At 35.8% G+C, this 16,783-nt stretch overlaps 2 protein-coding genes across 3 annotated transcripts in view; one reads left to right on the top strand and one right to left on the bottom strand.

Annotated features, from left to right (window-relative positions):
• Positions 1-694: 694 nt before the first annotated feature.
• Positions 695-6,792, top strand: psme3 (proteasome activator subunit 3). Its single transcript, NM_131376.2, is given in 11 exon segments — positions 695-853; positions 1,457-1,489; positions 1,591-1,653; positions 2,493-2,597; positions 2,712-2,760; positions 3,524-3,642; positions 3,721-3,789; positions 3,908-3,975; positions 4,068-4,122; positions 4,217-4,303; positions 6,011-6,792. Coding segments are annotated over 11 exon segments (771 nt in total). The 5' UTR covers positions 695-811; the 3' UTR covers positions 6,092-6,792.
• The window catches only part of skap1 (src kinase associated phosphoprotein 1), a 52,599-nt gene continuing 40,474 nt past the window's right edge, over positions 4,659-16,783 (bottom strand). The window contains exons 9-10 of one of the 2 annotated variants that reach the window (XM_087275205.1): positions 8,828-8,921; positions 4,659-8,287 (exon numbers count right to left, since the gene is read on the bottom strand). In XM_087275205.1, coding sequence (XP_087131331.1) covers positions 8,829-8,921 — 93 coding nt within the window. In that variant the 3' untranslated portion in view covers positions 4,659-8,287; position 8,828. 2 annotated transcript variants of the gene reach the window in all.

Below are 16,783 nucleotides of genomic sequence, written 5' to 3'. Positions count from 1 at the left end.
TCTTTTCCAAGTCGTCAAGAACATAGATATATCAAAATACATAGATACCGTGTTAAAAGCGATATTCACGTCAGGGATCAGATTTACCTTTTAAAGAGAGAAATAGAATTTGTAGCCATAATGTCAAACTCTATTACTAGTATTATTCTTAATGTTCTATTTTATTATTATTACTTACAAGAACAACAGTGGTAATAATAAATAAATAAATAATGCTTTATTATGATTATTGATTGATGATTGTTGATGTTGTTCTTGTCATTTATTTTCATTATTGTTATAATTATTACTTAAATTACAGTATCTCTGTTATTGTTTGTTTGTTATTTTCCCCATGTTCATTAATATATTCTATTAACCATAAATTTTTTATCTAATTTGCAATTAATAAACCAGCTAAATCAAAATGACCTGACCTTTTCATCAGCGAATAAGCCCAGTTTAAACTGGGTCAGCAAACCCCAAATGTTTTATAGTAGCCTACATCAAACAGTCCATACTTTTGATCCAGCACAATTCACCCAACAATGTGTTCAAATAAATAACCCAGTACTTTTTTCAGTGTCTATTTAGAATACAGCCAAACCGCACACGAATAAGCTGCGTTGTCGTTGCATTAATTCGACTGAATTTGGTCACGAATGCCAGACTCTTTCTGCACATCTATCATGTATTCGCATCTATGGCCTCTCTGTTTTACGTCATCTAAAAGCGCGCAAGTGCCTTGTGGCTGACAGCAGTTAGTAAGCCACACGGTTAGTTAATGCTTTTAGGACAATCCCTTCATTTTCACATTTCTTGAATTAATACGATGTCTTCGCTCCTGAAGGTGGACAATGAAATCAAAACAAAGGTAAAAGTCTCAACGTTTCTTTTATTTAAACACGCCGCACTCAAATAAACTGTTTGTAAATGTTAGCATTGCGGCTAGCCGGCTTGCCCGTGAGTCACCTCGTGAGCACATCTGCTAACTTTCAGATCCAGATTTGCTTGTAAAATCAAACAGTTTTCAAATAAAACATTGATTTAAACGTTAAGTACGTTCGGATTGTATATATCAGATCACCAAGCTGAAGCCGAAGCCCCCACATGTTCGGCGGAGTCGTTATTAACAGCGGGTGTGCGGATGAAGCGTGTTTTTAGCACAGCAGCATGTCGTTACGGGAGAATTGGAGAGAAGTTTGCCATCGTTTTTTTCCATTAGCGAGCTAAAAGTAATTTTTAATATCTACTTATTTTGTCAAAGGTTTACAGTTAAGATCATGAGGCTAATAAATTAATCCAGCGGGATTGTGCAGTTCTACATTCAGCGCCCTAAAACAGAAAGGCCGCCAGCTGTTTTGTTTTCTTAAAGCGATTTTATTAAAAATAATAAAAGCAGTGACTGCAAAATTCAGATTGGGAATTGCCTTAGTTGTGTTTCTAAAATTACATATTAATGTTTTTGTCTTGTCAGGTTGATGCTTTTAGAGAACGAATTACATCAGAGGTAAATTAACGGAGATTACATGTATAAATTATACATGTATTATTTATATACCGACATTTCTTTGACTATTTGACACTTATTGTTTTATTGTTGACTTATAGGCTGAAGACTTGGTTGCAAACTTTTTCCCGAAGAAATTGTTAGAACTGGACCAGTTTTTGAAGGTAAGTGTTTGATGGTGGTTTATGATCAGGGTTTTGCTTTGTCTCTCCTCAGATTGAAGGCAAAAAGTCGTAAATTGGAGCAGAACGTTTTAAAATTGCAAAGTCTTGATTAAATGCTGCATGCACTTCAATGATTTGAATGATTTTTAGTTTGTTGTCCAGGACAAAAATCTAAACGTCCTTCAATTAAATCACATTGACTTGTTATGAAAAATTATTTTTTTCATTGTAAATGTTAAAGAAGAACTTTAAAAATCTCAACGGCAACATATCTTGAAATGAAAAGTCAGACTTTTGAGAAATCAAACTTAAATAATAATGCTTAAAACAAGTTTCTGCTGTTTTTTTGTTAGAAGTTCACTTTACTTTGGAAAAGTTTTTCAATGAGAAAACCCAACCCAAAAAGTTGGTGTGGCTAATACAGCCCATGGTCTAACACAGGAGACTGTCTTATATTTTTTTATTATTTTTGTAGACTGAAGTAATTGACAGCTATGTTTTGTTCTGATATTTGTAAGGGCTTTAGGGTTTGTGAATGGATATATTTGACAATTATTAAAAAAAATCGAACTAAATTATTAATATTATAATTGTTTTGTTAAATGTATTACATTACAAAAAAAAATTATAGGGCAACTGAAAATCTTTTCTAACTGGGATATTTGAAAATAATCCTTAGCATTTGTAAAATTTTGCAATTTAATTCGTAATGGTCTAAAAAAATCTTAAATTTTACTTGGTGAAACCCAGATGTTGTTTTAAAAGGGGCTGAAACCCCAAAATGATGCATTGAGTCTTTTACCTGTTGTACAAACACTCATACATTTGATCACTTGTAGGATCCCACAATTAATATCACGGAGCTGCAGGAAATTCATTCAGAGATCAATCTGACAGTGCCAGACCCAATTCTGCTTACAGACATCCACGATGGGATTGAGGGGGTAAAAGTCATTTTCGTCAAGTGTCTTCTTCATTAGTCAGTCATATAATCTATTGATGTTGATCTAAAATCTCTGAATATGATAAAAAGATAACCTTGACATTTTTCTCAATAGCAAAATGCTAAAAAGAGGAAATTTGAAGATGGAGCAGGAGACGACAAAGGTGGGTATTGTCTTTAGTTTACCAAGTTAAACAAATGTGTTTTGAAAGTGTGCAGTGTTGATTGTCAATGATAACACATACTTGTTTTATTAAATGCTCATATTGAAACTGGGAAATATTTCCTTCTGTTTTTTATTTTTATGCAAAGAATATTTATATTAACTATAAATAAATATTTATGAGCAATTCTCAGAGCAACACTGGTGTTTTGGCCCTGGGTGAATGTATTCTGCATTAATCATTTTACTCTTCCTAAAGACAGGTTTCAATTCATTTAAACTTTTTGCTGCCCTACTGGCTGTTTTAGAGTTGTATTTGTATAATCATGACTGTGTTTCATCCATGACAGGCCAAACACTCTGCAAAATACTGTTGAAATTCACTGGGGGGAAAAATCAAAACGGAGATCTTGTTCGTTTGTTTTGTTTGTTTTTCGTTTGTCTTTTTTCCTCTCTTTTCCATGTGCTCTGCTGTGCTGACAGATCCAGTGTGTCTTAAAAAGTATTAAAAGTTGATCAATTAATGTAGAGAAATTTAAGGCCCTCAAAGTGTTGAATGCTATTTTGCAAGGTATTACATTTTTTATAATTTTTGATTATACAATGTATGGTTTTATGCTTAAGTTTGCCTGAATTGTGTGAATATCGGGATGCTGTGTAGTTTATGAAATCATACTAGATTTGATATCATGCTGCTTTATTGCAGTAACCAATGCAACACTCTCTGATTTCACTCTCTGATTCCTGTATATGCTCTGTTGTAGTTGGCGGGACCAAGGTCTTTGTCATGCCTGGTGGAATGATGAAAAGCAATGGCAAGCTGGTGGAGCTGATTGAAAAAGTCAAGCCTGAAATCAGAACTCTTATGGAAAAATGCAACACAGTACGTTGATAGTCTTGTGCCATCTTCCACTCAAGCGTGTTAGGTAAATGATTAAATAATTTTCCCGTGCTCTTCTAGGTCAAGATGTGGGTTCAGTTGTTAATCCCTAGAATAGAAGATGGCAACAATTTTGGTGTCTCAATTCAGGTATGCTGCCACATAAAATATTTTCCACTGTCTGTGACCTTTGGACTTATCAGTGAAAGTCAAATGCAGAAGTTGCTAGCCACTAACCTGCAATTGTGATTGTCGTTACTGTCCACAGGAGGAGACGGTTGCTGAACTCAGAACAGTGGAAGGGGAAGCAGCATCTTTCTTAGACCAGATATCCAGGTGCTTCACACTAAATCCATATTAATGGCAGACAACGGCTCGCTTTTGAATTTTATTCATATTAAAAAAAAAATCCTTATCTTTTTTTCCAGGTACTATATCACAAGGGCAAAGCTGGTTTCCAAAATAGCAAAATACCCTCATGTTGTAAGTCATCATTACACTTACAGACTAGCATTTATGTCAGGTCTATAATATGTTTTATTATATTTAAGATAATCTTATGTTATTGGATGTTTAGGAGGATTATCGCCGCACAGTGACAGAGATTGATGAGAAGGAATACATCAGCCTCAAGATTATAGTGTCAGAACTGCGAAATCAATACGTAAGTACTGCTATACTAGTTGATGAATAATTATGCAAAATGTTCTAAACACTGTAGAAAGTGATCTAATCAATATGTCATGGAAACATAGTTTATGATGAACTCATGATTGAGTCTATTTCTCTAAATGTATAAATGTATATTTATTCAGTTTTTATCATTATTTTAGTAATATAATTAAATATGCAAGTGTTTAGAAAATGTGTGTACAATAGTTTATAAGTAATATTTTCTGTCTTGGTAGATATTAGTGGTGTAACGTATCACAAGTCTCATGGTTCAGATCACGTTAGGATTTTTTTTGTCACAGATCGGACCTTTTTTCAGGTCAGACAAAAAGGAGAGGAGACAAATGTCAGTTGCTTTCCATTTATTACAAAAACAGTAATGCAAGACACTTTTGGTTTTAACAAACAGAACCTAATAATCAGCTGAATTAAAACAATTGTTAAATATTCAGTACTGTGAAAAACTGTGAAACGGTTTCTACAAATATTGCTGATAACACTAAATGTGTAAATATAACATTATATTTTTTACAACCCATATTTATTTTTAGTCTCATTTTCAATAAATGATTCAGTTATTCACTCATAAAACGTCATGTTTCATTGCTAGACGATCATTTTTGAAGAATTGTTCAGTTGCATATTTTTTAATGGCTGGTTGTCGCCACCTATTGGTTAAATTATGTAATTGCTGCCTACAACTTTAATTTGTTGAATGCGTATGACAATGATTTTAATCTTTACCATAAACATCACTGGTTTCATTCAAACTATAAACTGTTCTCCCAGTACTTCTGTCTCATTTCACTGTTTGTAGCTTCATAATTGGAAGGATTAATAAATATTTGCAAATCACCATCATTTATATATTATGTTGCGTGATTGTTGAGATACCAATCCTTTACTGATTAATCATGCTTAAACTTAAACTGAATGCATTAATGCAGGCTAAACAAGTAGTAACAGAAAACACCTTCAATGAGACTCACCTCAGCCCGAACAACCTACCACAACATCTTTCGCCATCATTATATTTTACAGAAAAGCCTAAATGCTTTCATATATGTGATTTGAATGACGTGAGAGGCGACCTTTCTGTGATCGTAACAAATTTAGGATTGGATCAGAGTGGGGCCAGGTAAGATCACTCACTCTGATCCCCCGAGCTCTGAGGGTTGTGGAAATTCCAAATTGATCCAAAACAAACAATTCTAATTGGCTTAAGTTTGGCAAGGAAAACTCGGCACATGCATCAACCAGCAGAACTTGGAAAGTTTAATAAAAATAAATGGATAAATATAAGATTAATCTACCAGTATAAAAAGGTACTAATCCACATGCCACGTGTGTTCCAAACCATGGGTTGTGATCCGTATGAATCATGGATCAAACGTGATTCGTTACACTTCTAGTGGATATTTTGTGAGACTTTTTGGTGCTTTGTTTACCAAACTAGTAGTACTAATTGGATTTGCATTGTAAACCTTAGGTTAAAAAGTTATCTTATTTCATGTGTTAATGTTTTAGACACTATGTTCCTAAAAATCATTCTACATAAATCTATTTTTAATCAATTTTTTTGTAGAAAAAGATATGCAGGAATAGCAAAAAATTGTTAATTTGATTCCACTTGAGGCAATGGTATAATCTTTTACAGTGTAGATTGTGATGACTTTAATGAGCTAAACTTGTCCTGCAGGTAACATTACATGACATGATCCTGAAGAACATCGAGAAGATCAAGAGGCCGAGAAGCAGCAATACTGACGCCCTGTACTAAGACCCCCGTCCCCTTTCCTTCCCGGCCCGATTCTCCACCATTTGGAGCTCGTGTTAGCTTTCAGGTGGTTCTAGAATAGTTCCGTCACCCATTATGACCAGGCCAAGAGACGCACCACTCGATCGGGCCTGATAGAACATGCCACTTAAGATAGAATTGTAAAATATTGTCACTATTTTAAACCCTTCAAAATAAGCCCTTTTTTGTTTTGTTTCTTAGCGGACAGTGTAAATGTATAAAGGCAGAGCCTGAACATGCGTCGCAAAGAAACTGTCTCCGATTTGTTTTTCTTTATTTAATTAAAGAAACACTTCAATCGTGAGTTTCTTTTTTTTATCATTTGCAAAGCCAAAGTCCATGTAGTTCAGTTTTTGAATCCACTTCTGAGACTCTCTGGGTCGCGTGATTGATGGATCTACCCTTGATGGTCGGTTTCTCCGGTCGAGAAGCTCTTATTGATGCTGTATTTCACTTAAGCGTTTTGCGTTGTTCATCTGAAATGTACGTGTAGGCTAAAGAGTGGAAGCGAGGCAGTTCATGTGCAAGATTTTATTTGGAGTGTGAGCTGACAATTATTACATGGAGTATTATATTTTCATCTGAAACGACTGATTCATCAAATCCTGGAAGCTTTTTATTGTTCTTTTTGTCCAGTTTTAAGAGTGATACATTTTGCTGAATAAACTATTGTTTTTACAATACATTCAAGGCATGTCATTAACTGCTGTTGTGCTTTTTTTGTGAATAATTGTTAAGTTTGTTGTGTGCTGCATGTATTCAAACAACCAAAAAAAAACAAGCGTAAGATGTAAAATTTCGTTAATTAGCTTTTTGCTAACAAAAAGAAACTTGTATGATGGGTATTTTTCTCTAGGAGTTATTCACTACCTGACAAAAGTCTTGTCGCCTAGCCAAGATTTAGGAACAATAAATATTAACTTGACTTCTACATGACTATTTGGTATCACAAGTGCTTTATATAAAAGGCAAAGGCCTCTAGATTAAGCTTATTTTACCAAAATGTCTTGATATTTAATTATTTAATTAGGACAGTAAGGTCTGACTTTGCTTGGACAAAAGTCTTGTCACCTAACAGAAATAATGTGCAGTATAGAATATAAAGTCATGGTGCAGTGGTAAAAGAAAGAATATTGTATATGACCGCCATGAGCTTGGAGGACTGCATCCACACATCTGCAATGACTCAAATAATTTTATAAGTCATCTGGAAAGGCAAAGAAATCGTTCCCGCAGGAGTTCATCAGAATTCTTTGGATTCATCTTTAATGCCTCCTCCCTCTTACCCCAGACATGCTCAATGTTCATGTCTGGAGACTGGGCTGGCCAATCCTGGAATTTCTGTGAGAATCCTAGGTGCAGGTTCCAATAGGTCTGCAGTTTTTGTGATGATTGGGATGCAGTTAAACAGATAATTCATTGGTTTAAATCTACCTTCTACTACTTTTCCAAATGATCAACGAGAAGTCAAGTTATTTGTTGCTCTTACATCGGGATTAATAATGAGACTTATGTCAGGGAATGTACGTGCTGAATTGGCTGGTACTGCATCTGATCTACAACTTTTAAGTGCAGAGTCAAGTAAAAAAAAATAAAACAGGATTTAAGGATATTTCAAGATTCTGTCTTAATCTAAATTATTTATAAAATTATATTTAGTAATTGCTGATAAAGCACTGTCTTTATATAACAGTAAATGAGAACTGCTAAAATGACTTTCTCATGCTACAAATGGTTTTCATATGTACACTATTTGCATAAATGCACTGAAGAAAATATTCAAAGATGATTCCTAATAACGATTTATGTTTTTTATAGTAGTGGATGTAAATTGATTTGAGCTGAATTTAAACAAATTAATTTGAACATTATCAAATTAGTTTGAATTCAACCAGTTTGCAACAGTATTGTAGAAATCAATTGTGTGTGTGTCTGTGTGTCTTGTATTTGAATAAATCAGAAAACTAGACTTGGACAATAATAAGCCTTTTAGTGTACACACATAAATAATAAAAGGCTTACTCACAAAAACACTTAGTTCTCAGATTGGATAACTATTAGAGCTTTTTTTTTTTAAGTTTAAACATTTCTATTAATTATTATTAGTCTATTAACTAAAATGCAATTCATTTAAACTTTGAAGACATTTGCTTCTGTGATCTTCGCAACAAAGCAAACCTAGAAAAAGACAAACAGAAATGAACACTGGTTTGAACAACATGCTCTAAAAGAATGAATCTTTTGTAATTAATGTCTATGTAAAGGGTATCTTACGTTTTAAAAACTACATTTTAGACCTTAAAAATTCTTAAATCATTTTAAACAGGTCTTAATTTTCCTATGTCAATCTAAAGCTACCCAATCGGTTCAACACATCCAATCACAAACACTCCATCTCAATAAAAGTTTATTTATTAACTCTATATACCATTATGGATTGATCAGCCTTGTGTACGTCTGTAATTTCATTCATAATGGACTCAAAAAGGTCTCAAGTCTTCACTTGATGAAACCTGTAGAAACCCTGTTGTAATTTCAGTCATCTCCAGCAGGTGTCAGCATGGAGGAGCTGGCGTTAATGCTCAAGTTATTCTAGAAACTGATCAACTGGACAGCAACAGTGTAACACGTTAACCGTTTACGTGTATTTCTCACTCTCGGTATCTTGTTTATCCAGAGTAAGTAATTACGGGGAATGGCGGTGTGAAAAATAAATACCTCATAGAATATAAGCAGGGTGTAAAAACTCTTTGGGAACTATGCCGATGGCACCATCTAGCTCACCGACCCACCATCCATAGATGTTATACTCCTAGAAACACAGAAATACAGAGACAAACGGAATTGGTCAATGACTGCAAATAGGACACCAGCATATACTTCATTGCATAGACACAAAGCATCAAACAACATCTTATGTAGGATAACCCTGCACCACAAATTCAGTACAATTTTCCAAAATTGACATCTTTAGATAACATTAAAGTTAAATAAATAAGCAATTGATGATATCCTTTATTAGAATTTGCCAATATTTGGCTGAAATTGTGTTTAAAAATCTGGATTTCAAAAGTTAAAAAATATATAAATGTTGAGACAATTATAATGTTAACACTGTCTAAATGCAGTCTTTACAATACACATTACTAACCCAACATGTTTAGTTGTAATATATTTACATTTATTTTTATATATGATAAAAATAAATTCTGACATTGTGAAGCACTTAAAGATTTTTTTTAATTGTGCTAAATAATATACTAATATAATAATATATAAAATAAACAGATAAATTTTCCTTTTCCTTTATACCAACATGTTCAAGATTTTTTTGTAGGCCTACATTTCCTACTGTAAATTTAATTCAGCTCATTCTTGTTGGTAACACTATAATAACTACACAATATGCACATTTATTAAGCATTAGCAAAGTTATTTCATTATCTGTTAAGCATTAACTCTACATTAGAGGTGCCCAAACTTGGTCCTGGAGGGCCGGTGTCCTACATAGTTTAGCTCAAACCCCAATCAGACACATTGGGGCTAGCTAATCAAGCTCTTACGCTTTCTTGAAACATTCATGCAGGTGTGTAGAGGCAAGTTGGAGCTAAAATCTACAAGACATCGGCCCTCCAGGACCGAGTTTGGGGGATGTTTAAGGGATTTATGAAGCATAAATATTCCTCACTTTAGATTAGGTCACAAAACTGGATGTTGAGTTAATAAAGCATTTATTAACATACAAATTAAATATGAATATTTGCCTGAATAATAATATAATAAATGTTGATTTGAATTGTTTATTAATCATTTACTAACTCATTCTGAATAATCTTAAAAACCCAAAACTACTTTTAAATACAAATGATTTGTAAATAATAGGATACTTAATTTATTCATAAAAATGAATCAGTAACAAAGTATGAAAGTACAGTTATAAAGTAAATTTTAAATGTGCTTATAAGTCAAAAATAGAGTATTTGTACACTCTCAGAAATAAAAGTACGCAAGCTGTTACTGGGGTGGTACCTTTTCAAAAGGTATTTGTACTTAAAGGGTCCATATTGGTACCTCAAAAGCATTTATTAGTACCAAAAAAATCTTTGTACATTAGGTACTGCTATACCCTTGAGGTATTATTATGGACCTTTAAGGTACCACCCAAAGTGACAGCAAGCGTGCCTTTATTTCTGAGAGTGTATCGGCAGTTATAAACTGCTGACTAACGTCTATCAATTTAGAGTTAATGCTTAACAAATAATGAATTCACTATGTGCTAATGCTTAAAAATGATTTTTAGTATGTAGTTATTATAGTGTTACCAATGAGACTGAATAGAATTTACAGTGGGAAATGTACAAAAAATCTTGAACATGCTGGCATAAAAGGAAAATCAATAATTTTGAACCATATAATAAAGTAATTTTGTCTGTTGGCAATAATATACGTGTGAAACAAAAGACATGTGCTTTTTGTGGTCCAGCGCCACATATGCAAACAAAAATTAAAATCATGATTGTCCACCTCTTTTGCTCACTCAAATACTTAAATAAATTGAACTGATTTGATCCAAATTTCTTTATAAAAATATTACTTTTCACCATTTGATCTGAAAGTGAAATTTACTGGATGTTTTAGAAGTTAGCCTATGTAATGCATTATATACAGTGCATGCGGAAATATTCATAGCGCTTCACTTTTTCCACATTTTTTATGTTACAGCCTTATTCCAAAACGGATTTAATTGATTTATTTCTTCCTCAAAGCTCTACACAATACCCCATAATGACATGTGAATGTGAAAAATATTTTTTTGAAATTCTTGCAAATTTATTAAAAATCAAAAAAACCTGAAAAATCACATAAGGCTGTAACAAAAAAAGTGGAAAAAGTAAAGCGTTATGATTTCTCTCCGAATGCACTGTAGCTTTTGTCATATAATTCAAAAACTTAAAATCATGAAGCAATTGTGTTTTGCATTAAATCTATTCAAATCCAGGCTTTGGACTGCAAAAACAAAGTATCATGATGTTTGTAATAGAACACAATTGCGTGCACCTGCAAACAGACATTTAAATGCAAATCTAAATGTTAACTTAAATGGTGAAACAGCAGTTGAGCGTTTAATTAAAAACAGTGTGATGATTCTGCTGTTGGAAGTTATAGACAATAACTGTCACCAGAGATCTTGACATGAGCAGGACTAGCTTAAAGGCTATTGAGGAAACAACAAATCCACAAATGCATCACAAGTACAGAAATGCATCATTTGGGATGCCATCTTATGTCTTGAGTGAAATGTAAGAAATGCTCAATATTCATCATGGAGCTCCAGCCTAACATTCCCTCGATTCACTCCTCTTGGAAATCAAATACCTTTAAGAGCTATTCCAGGCCAAAGCTCTTCAGAGTAAGAGTGGAGAGAGCCCCAGATATCTGGCCTTTAATGAATGAAGACAGATTCAGGTGGACCGGGGCTTATAAATGAGGAGATTACAGAACGCAGAGATAGAAGTGGAAGTGTTTTAAGAGCTTTAGTATTCCAGAAGCACACACTGTACATTTAGACATGATGAGCATGTCATCCATCCACTGCCTGCTGAGGAGAGTAGGAACTAATTACCTTCCTCTCTTTAAGCACACCCACAGTGCTGCGAGCCTAATGTAGTCCTCAGCCCATGCAGATGAGCCGCTCTAATGATGCTATACGGAATAAAATCCATCTGGACGGTGAGCTGAATGCCGTCGTGGCATCAATGTCTCAGTGCATCTGAGAACTTGAGCTCTTTGTCTGAGACGCGAGCGGCTATGCAGATGGGGATGGTTGGAGGTGGAGATTGATGTTCTTATATGACAGCTCAGTAAACAAGAAGTTAATATTGGGGAACTTACATTTTAGACCCAATATTGCCAGAAGGGGCAATTCACAGAGATCGTGCTCTGCATTTTAGTGTGCCACTTTCCATTCTTTTTCTATGCAATCATGCACTGATAAACATGCTTGACTGATGCATTCACATCTTGTGCATGTCACGGTGTTTTAAAAATGCAGTAAATGTTTTTGAAACGATTGTGCTTAAATTATAAATGAATTTTCAATATCATTTAACACTTTATTTATATGGTTTCAAATAGGGCTGCACAATATATCTTTTCAGCATCTCTATCACAATGTGCACATGCGCAATAGTCTCATGGCAAAGATATGCAATGTTAAATCTGGATTATACTTGACCAGGAGCCACAGAATTGTAATTAATCACTGTATTTATATGATTTATGCAATAACAAAAATGTTTTTCTAACTTAAAGTTTTTGTCCTTGTTTCTGGTCCAACTATCTCAATTTCAAAGAGAAAACTAAGTATTTAACTTATTATTAAACTCTTAATTTTGCCTTATTTCATCTAAAACAAAACAAAACAATATTTTTACTTGATCTAAGATTTGTTTTTATATTTGGAATAGAAATGAGACAAAGCAGAGTAAAAAAGAAGCACAGTTTTGCATAATGATTATTCAATTTCTGTACCTGAATACTGTTAGACCCCCCAGAAAACCGTATAAGAAACTGAAACTGTTTTCATATCGCAATATAAGGAGTAAATATTCTGATGTTAAAGTTTTGTTTCCTTGTAAATTACATGACCCAACCGCAAAGACGTCTGTCATAGGTAAACATACAGTTACCCGACATGACTAAGAGTAGAATGTAACCCATGACTAAATGACTAAAGAGTAGAATGTTGTATTTGCACTGTCTGTATGCTTTTCACTCATCATAGCACATGTGCTACTGATAATGTGACAACAAAAGTGATTTGATTTGATAACCCAATAGCATAATAAATACATGTGAACTAATATAGTGGAACATAAACACAAATAAACCTTTGAATGTATTAGTTCTCCTTAAGTTCTCCTTAAACTACTGAACAACACCCATTCTTCATCAAGTTTTAAATAAGAAGATTATCTAAACTCCTTAGTCATTTCTGAGCAAGATCCTAATGATCTAATCTGATGCAATAATTTATGCTAATCTAAGCTAAAAGTGCTCCCGCCAGGCCTGGAGATCAGGTCAATAGATTCAGATCTAGTAATGCTGTCAACTCAACAGTTGTAAAATCTCTATTTTCCCAAAAAAGAAAAAGACAAAAAAAAAAGTGTTTCTTAATATAAAGATCTTCTCTGATTCCTACATATACTCACCGGCCACATTATTAGGTACACCTGTCCAACGACTCGTTAACACATATTTTTAATATGTAGACATGGACAATATGCTGCAGTTCAAACCGAGCATCAGAATGGGGAAGAAAGGTGATTTTAGTGACTTTGAACGTGGCATGGTTGTTGGTGCCAGACGGACTGGTCTTAGTATTTCAGGAACTGCTGATCTATTGGGATTTTCATGCACAACCATCTCTAGGGTTTACAGAGAATGGTTAGAAAAAGAGAAATATCCAGTAAGCGGCAGATCTGTGGGTACAAATGCCTTATTGATGCCAGAGTTCAGAGCAGAATGGCCAGACTGGTTTCAGCTGATAGAAAGATAAAACCACTCGTTACAACCAAAGTATGTAAAAGAGCATCTCTGAATGCACAACATGTCCGGATGGCGGATGGGCTACAGCAGCAAAAGATCACACCAGGTGCTACTCCTGTCAGCTAAGAACAGGAGACTGAGGCTACAGTTTGCAAAGGCTCACCAAAAATGGACAATAGAAATGGAAAAACGTTGCCTGGTCTGATGAGTCTCGAATTCTGCTGCGACATTAGGCAGGTAGGGTCAGAATGTGCCATCAACAACATGAAAGCATGGATTCATCTAGCCTTGTATCTACTGGTGGTGGTGGTGTAACGGTGTGGGGGATATTTTCTTGGCACACTTTGGGCCTATTAGTACCAATTGAGCATCATATGTCAATGCCACAGCCTGCCTGAGTATTGTTGCTGACCATGTCCATCCCTTTATGACCACAGTGTACACATCTTCTGATGGCTACTTCCAGCAGGATAATGCACCATAAAGCGCAAATCATCTCAGACTGTTTTCTTGAACATGACAATGAGTTCACTTTACTCAAATGGCCTCCACAGTCACCAGAGCTCAATCCAATAGAGCATATTTGGGATGTGGTGGAAGGGGAGATTCACATTATGGATGTGCAGCCAACAAATCTGCAGCAACTACATGATGCTATCATGTCAATATAGATCAAAATCTTTAAGGAATATTTCTAGTACCTTGATGAATAAATAGCGAGGCAGTGGCGCAGTAGGTAGTGCTGTCGCCTCACAGCAAGAAGGTCGCTGGTTCGAACCTCGGCTCAGTTGGCGTTTCTGTGTGGAGTTTGCATGTTCTCCCTGCCTTTGCGTGGGTTTCCTCCGGGTGCTCCGGTTTCCCCCACAGTCCAAAGACATGCGGTACAGGTGAATTGGGTAGGCTAAATTGCCTGTATTGTATGAGTGTGTGTGTGGGGGCTTCCCAGGGATGGGTTGCGGCTGGAAGGGCATCCTCTGCTAAAAACTTGCTGGATAAGTTGGCGGTTCATTCCACTGTGGCGACCCCGGATTAATAAAGGGACTAAGCCGACAAGAAAATGAATGAATGAATGATGAATAAATGCCACAAAGGATTACGGCAGTTCTGAAGGAAAAGGCGGGTCCAACCCTGTACAAGTAAGATGTAATTAATAAAGTGGCTGGTAAGTGTAGATGTCTATGAAATATTTTCATGCAAATTTAGAAAAATTTTGACATTTTTACAAAGAAAATGAAAAGTAAAACATTATGAAGTATTTCCTGGATAATGAAGTACCTACTCAGAAAGCATTCGATTTCTGCTGCAGACCTAAATTAATCTGTTTAGGTCAAATTAGCTGAGAGAGTTATCTAATGATTAATTCATAAAAACTCACTTGTTTCATTCAATTTGTAAAAAACAAATTTGGATCAACAGTGTTTAAGAGAACTTGGGAATATAGCTGTCTAATAATGGATTTAGGAAACACCCATAAGTGGGTAAATGTTTCATTGACTAATGTGGACCATTTAATGTTTCATGTCCCTTAACTTCACAATTGTTCAGTCAACCAATTTGTTGACCAACCCTGATTCAAGCAGAGATAGTTGTTTGTTGCCACCTACCGGTCAAATGACAAAGGCACAGTGTGTAATTGCTGCAGCTAAAGTGCACATATTCACAACAAACTAAGTTGTAGTTTGATCGTTGTGACTGAATGTGGAATCATGAGAGTAGCCATATTCATTACATCCAATGAGACTCCTGCAGAGACTATGTTCATAGATGAGCTAACGCATTCAAAACATACCATCATGCTAGCATAATACAGAGAAAGACAGAAAGCCAAACCACTGAAACAAGACCACCGAAGCAATTTCTGATGAGTAATTCATATCAAAAGCAGCGTAGTTTTTATTTTGTCAACAGTCGACCGCTTACGGTTCTTCTTTTCGTAATCAGGTGAGGAAGAAGCTGCGCTGTTTTATTTTATTAAATACATTTTAAGGTAGCTCAGGCTGCTCGGTAGCACATATTTTCATGAACACAAACAGAGAAGCAGTGTTAAAACCATGAAAGGTTCCAGTCCTGTTGAATGGTAAATCAACAATCACAATCAGCAATCAAAGTGAAGGAGCAGAACAAACTGTTGTATAATACTCCGCAAAATCACAGGTGTGTCCACGGCTGATGAATCCATTTGGAGCAGTCTGCACCTCCTTCCATCCAACACGCCTCCTCTGCCCCTTACCAGCACCCTCCCCAACATGGTGTAACTGTGGGTTCAAACAGAGTACACACGCAGTACAAGAAAGAGAGTCAATACATTCCAGTGCAGTCCGTCCCATTTCGATGACTCGTGTCCTTTTCATTCCTGCCTCATTTTTCCTGCCTCCCAGTATTAGCAATCTGCTTTTCGGCAATGCATCTGTCAGCTAGAGGCATTTGGGAGACATCCAATCTGCGCCTGACCGTAGAGAGGGTTGTTATAGAGATTTAGCAGAAAGAACTGCATGGGACTGGGATAATGGGTGGCTTTTTGGGAACGGCTCTGTAACAGGACAGGGTCAGGTGCATCTCAGTTTGGTCTAGGTCTGGTGGGCAGCTGCTGTGAAAGTGAAGCGCTACGCAGCGATGGCGCTGACCTCCGCATGACCTTCTCCCGAGGAAGGCGGAGTTGGCACAGGGAACATCGAGAGTGTTTGTTGCCATGACAACACCTGCAGTGTGCCACCGATATCATTTATTTCTCACTCAGGGGGGCGGCTGGCAATGGCGTTCAGATGGGCCCATTGCTCTCTGACCGCGGGACAGATTGACAGCTAATGATGCCTTAAAAAGGAGTGGCTTAACTTCAGAAATATCATGACAGGCTCAAAAGTGAGTGCTAACATCAGAATACCTGAAAACCTTCCTTGTTTTCATCTCTGCTCTATAAATTTCCCTATAAGATTACACGCTTTGCATGCACACCTCCTTCCTCAATCGAGTTTTAATCATTTTCCTTATTTGCAAACTCTCCCTCGGTGCCCGCACGCATTCATTTTCTTCCGTTGCGAGTTGAAACGCGCACACACACACACACACCATGGAGGCAGGAGACATGGTAATAAGAATGAGACATGAGGCCTCTGCCCCTGGCCACCA

Source organism: Danio rerio, chromosome 12 (genome assembly GCF_052040795.2).
Source record: "Danio rerio strain M-AB ecotype USA chromosome 12, GRCz13ab, whole genome shotgun sequence".
Taxonomy (NCBI): Eukaryota; Metazoa; Chordata; class Actinopteri; order Cypriniformes; family Danionidae; genus Danio; species Danio rerio.
Note: the sequence above shows the minus strand (reverse complement) of the source record. Positions and strands in the feature narration are given on the sequence as shown.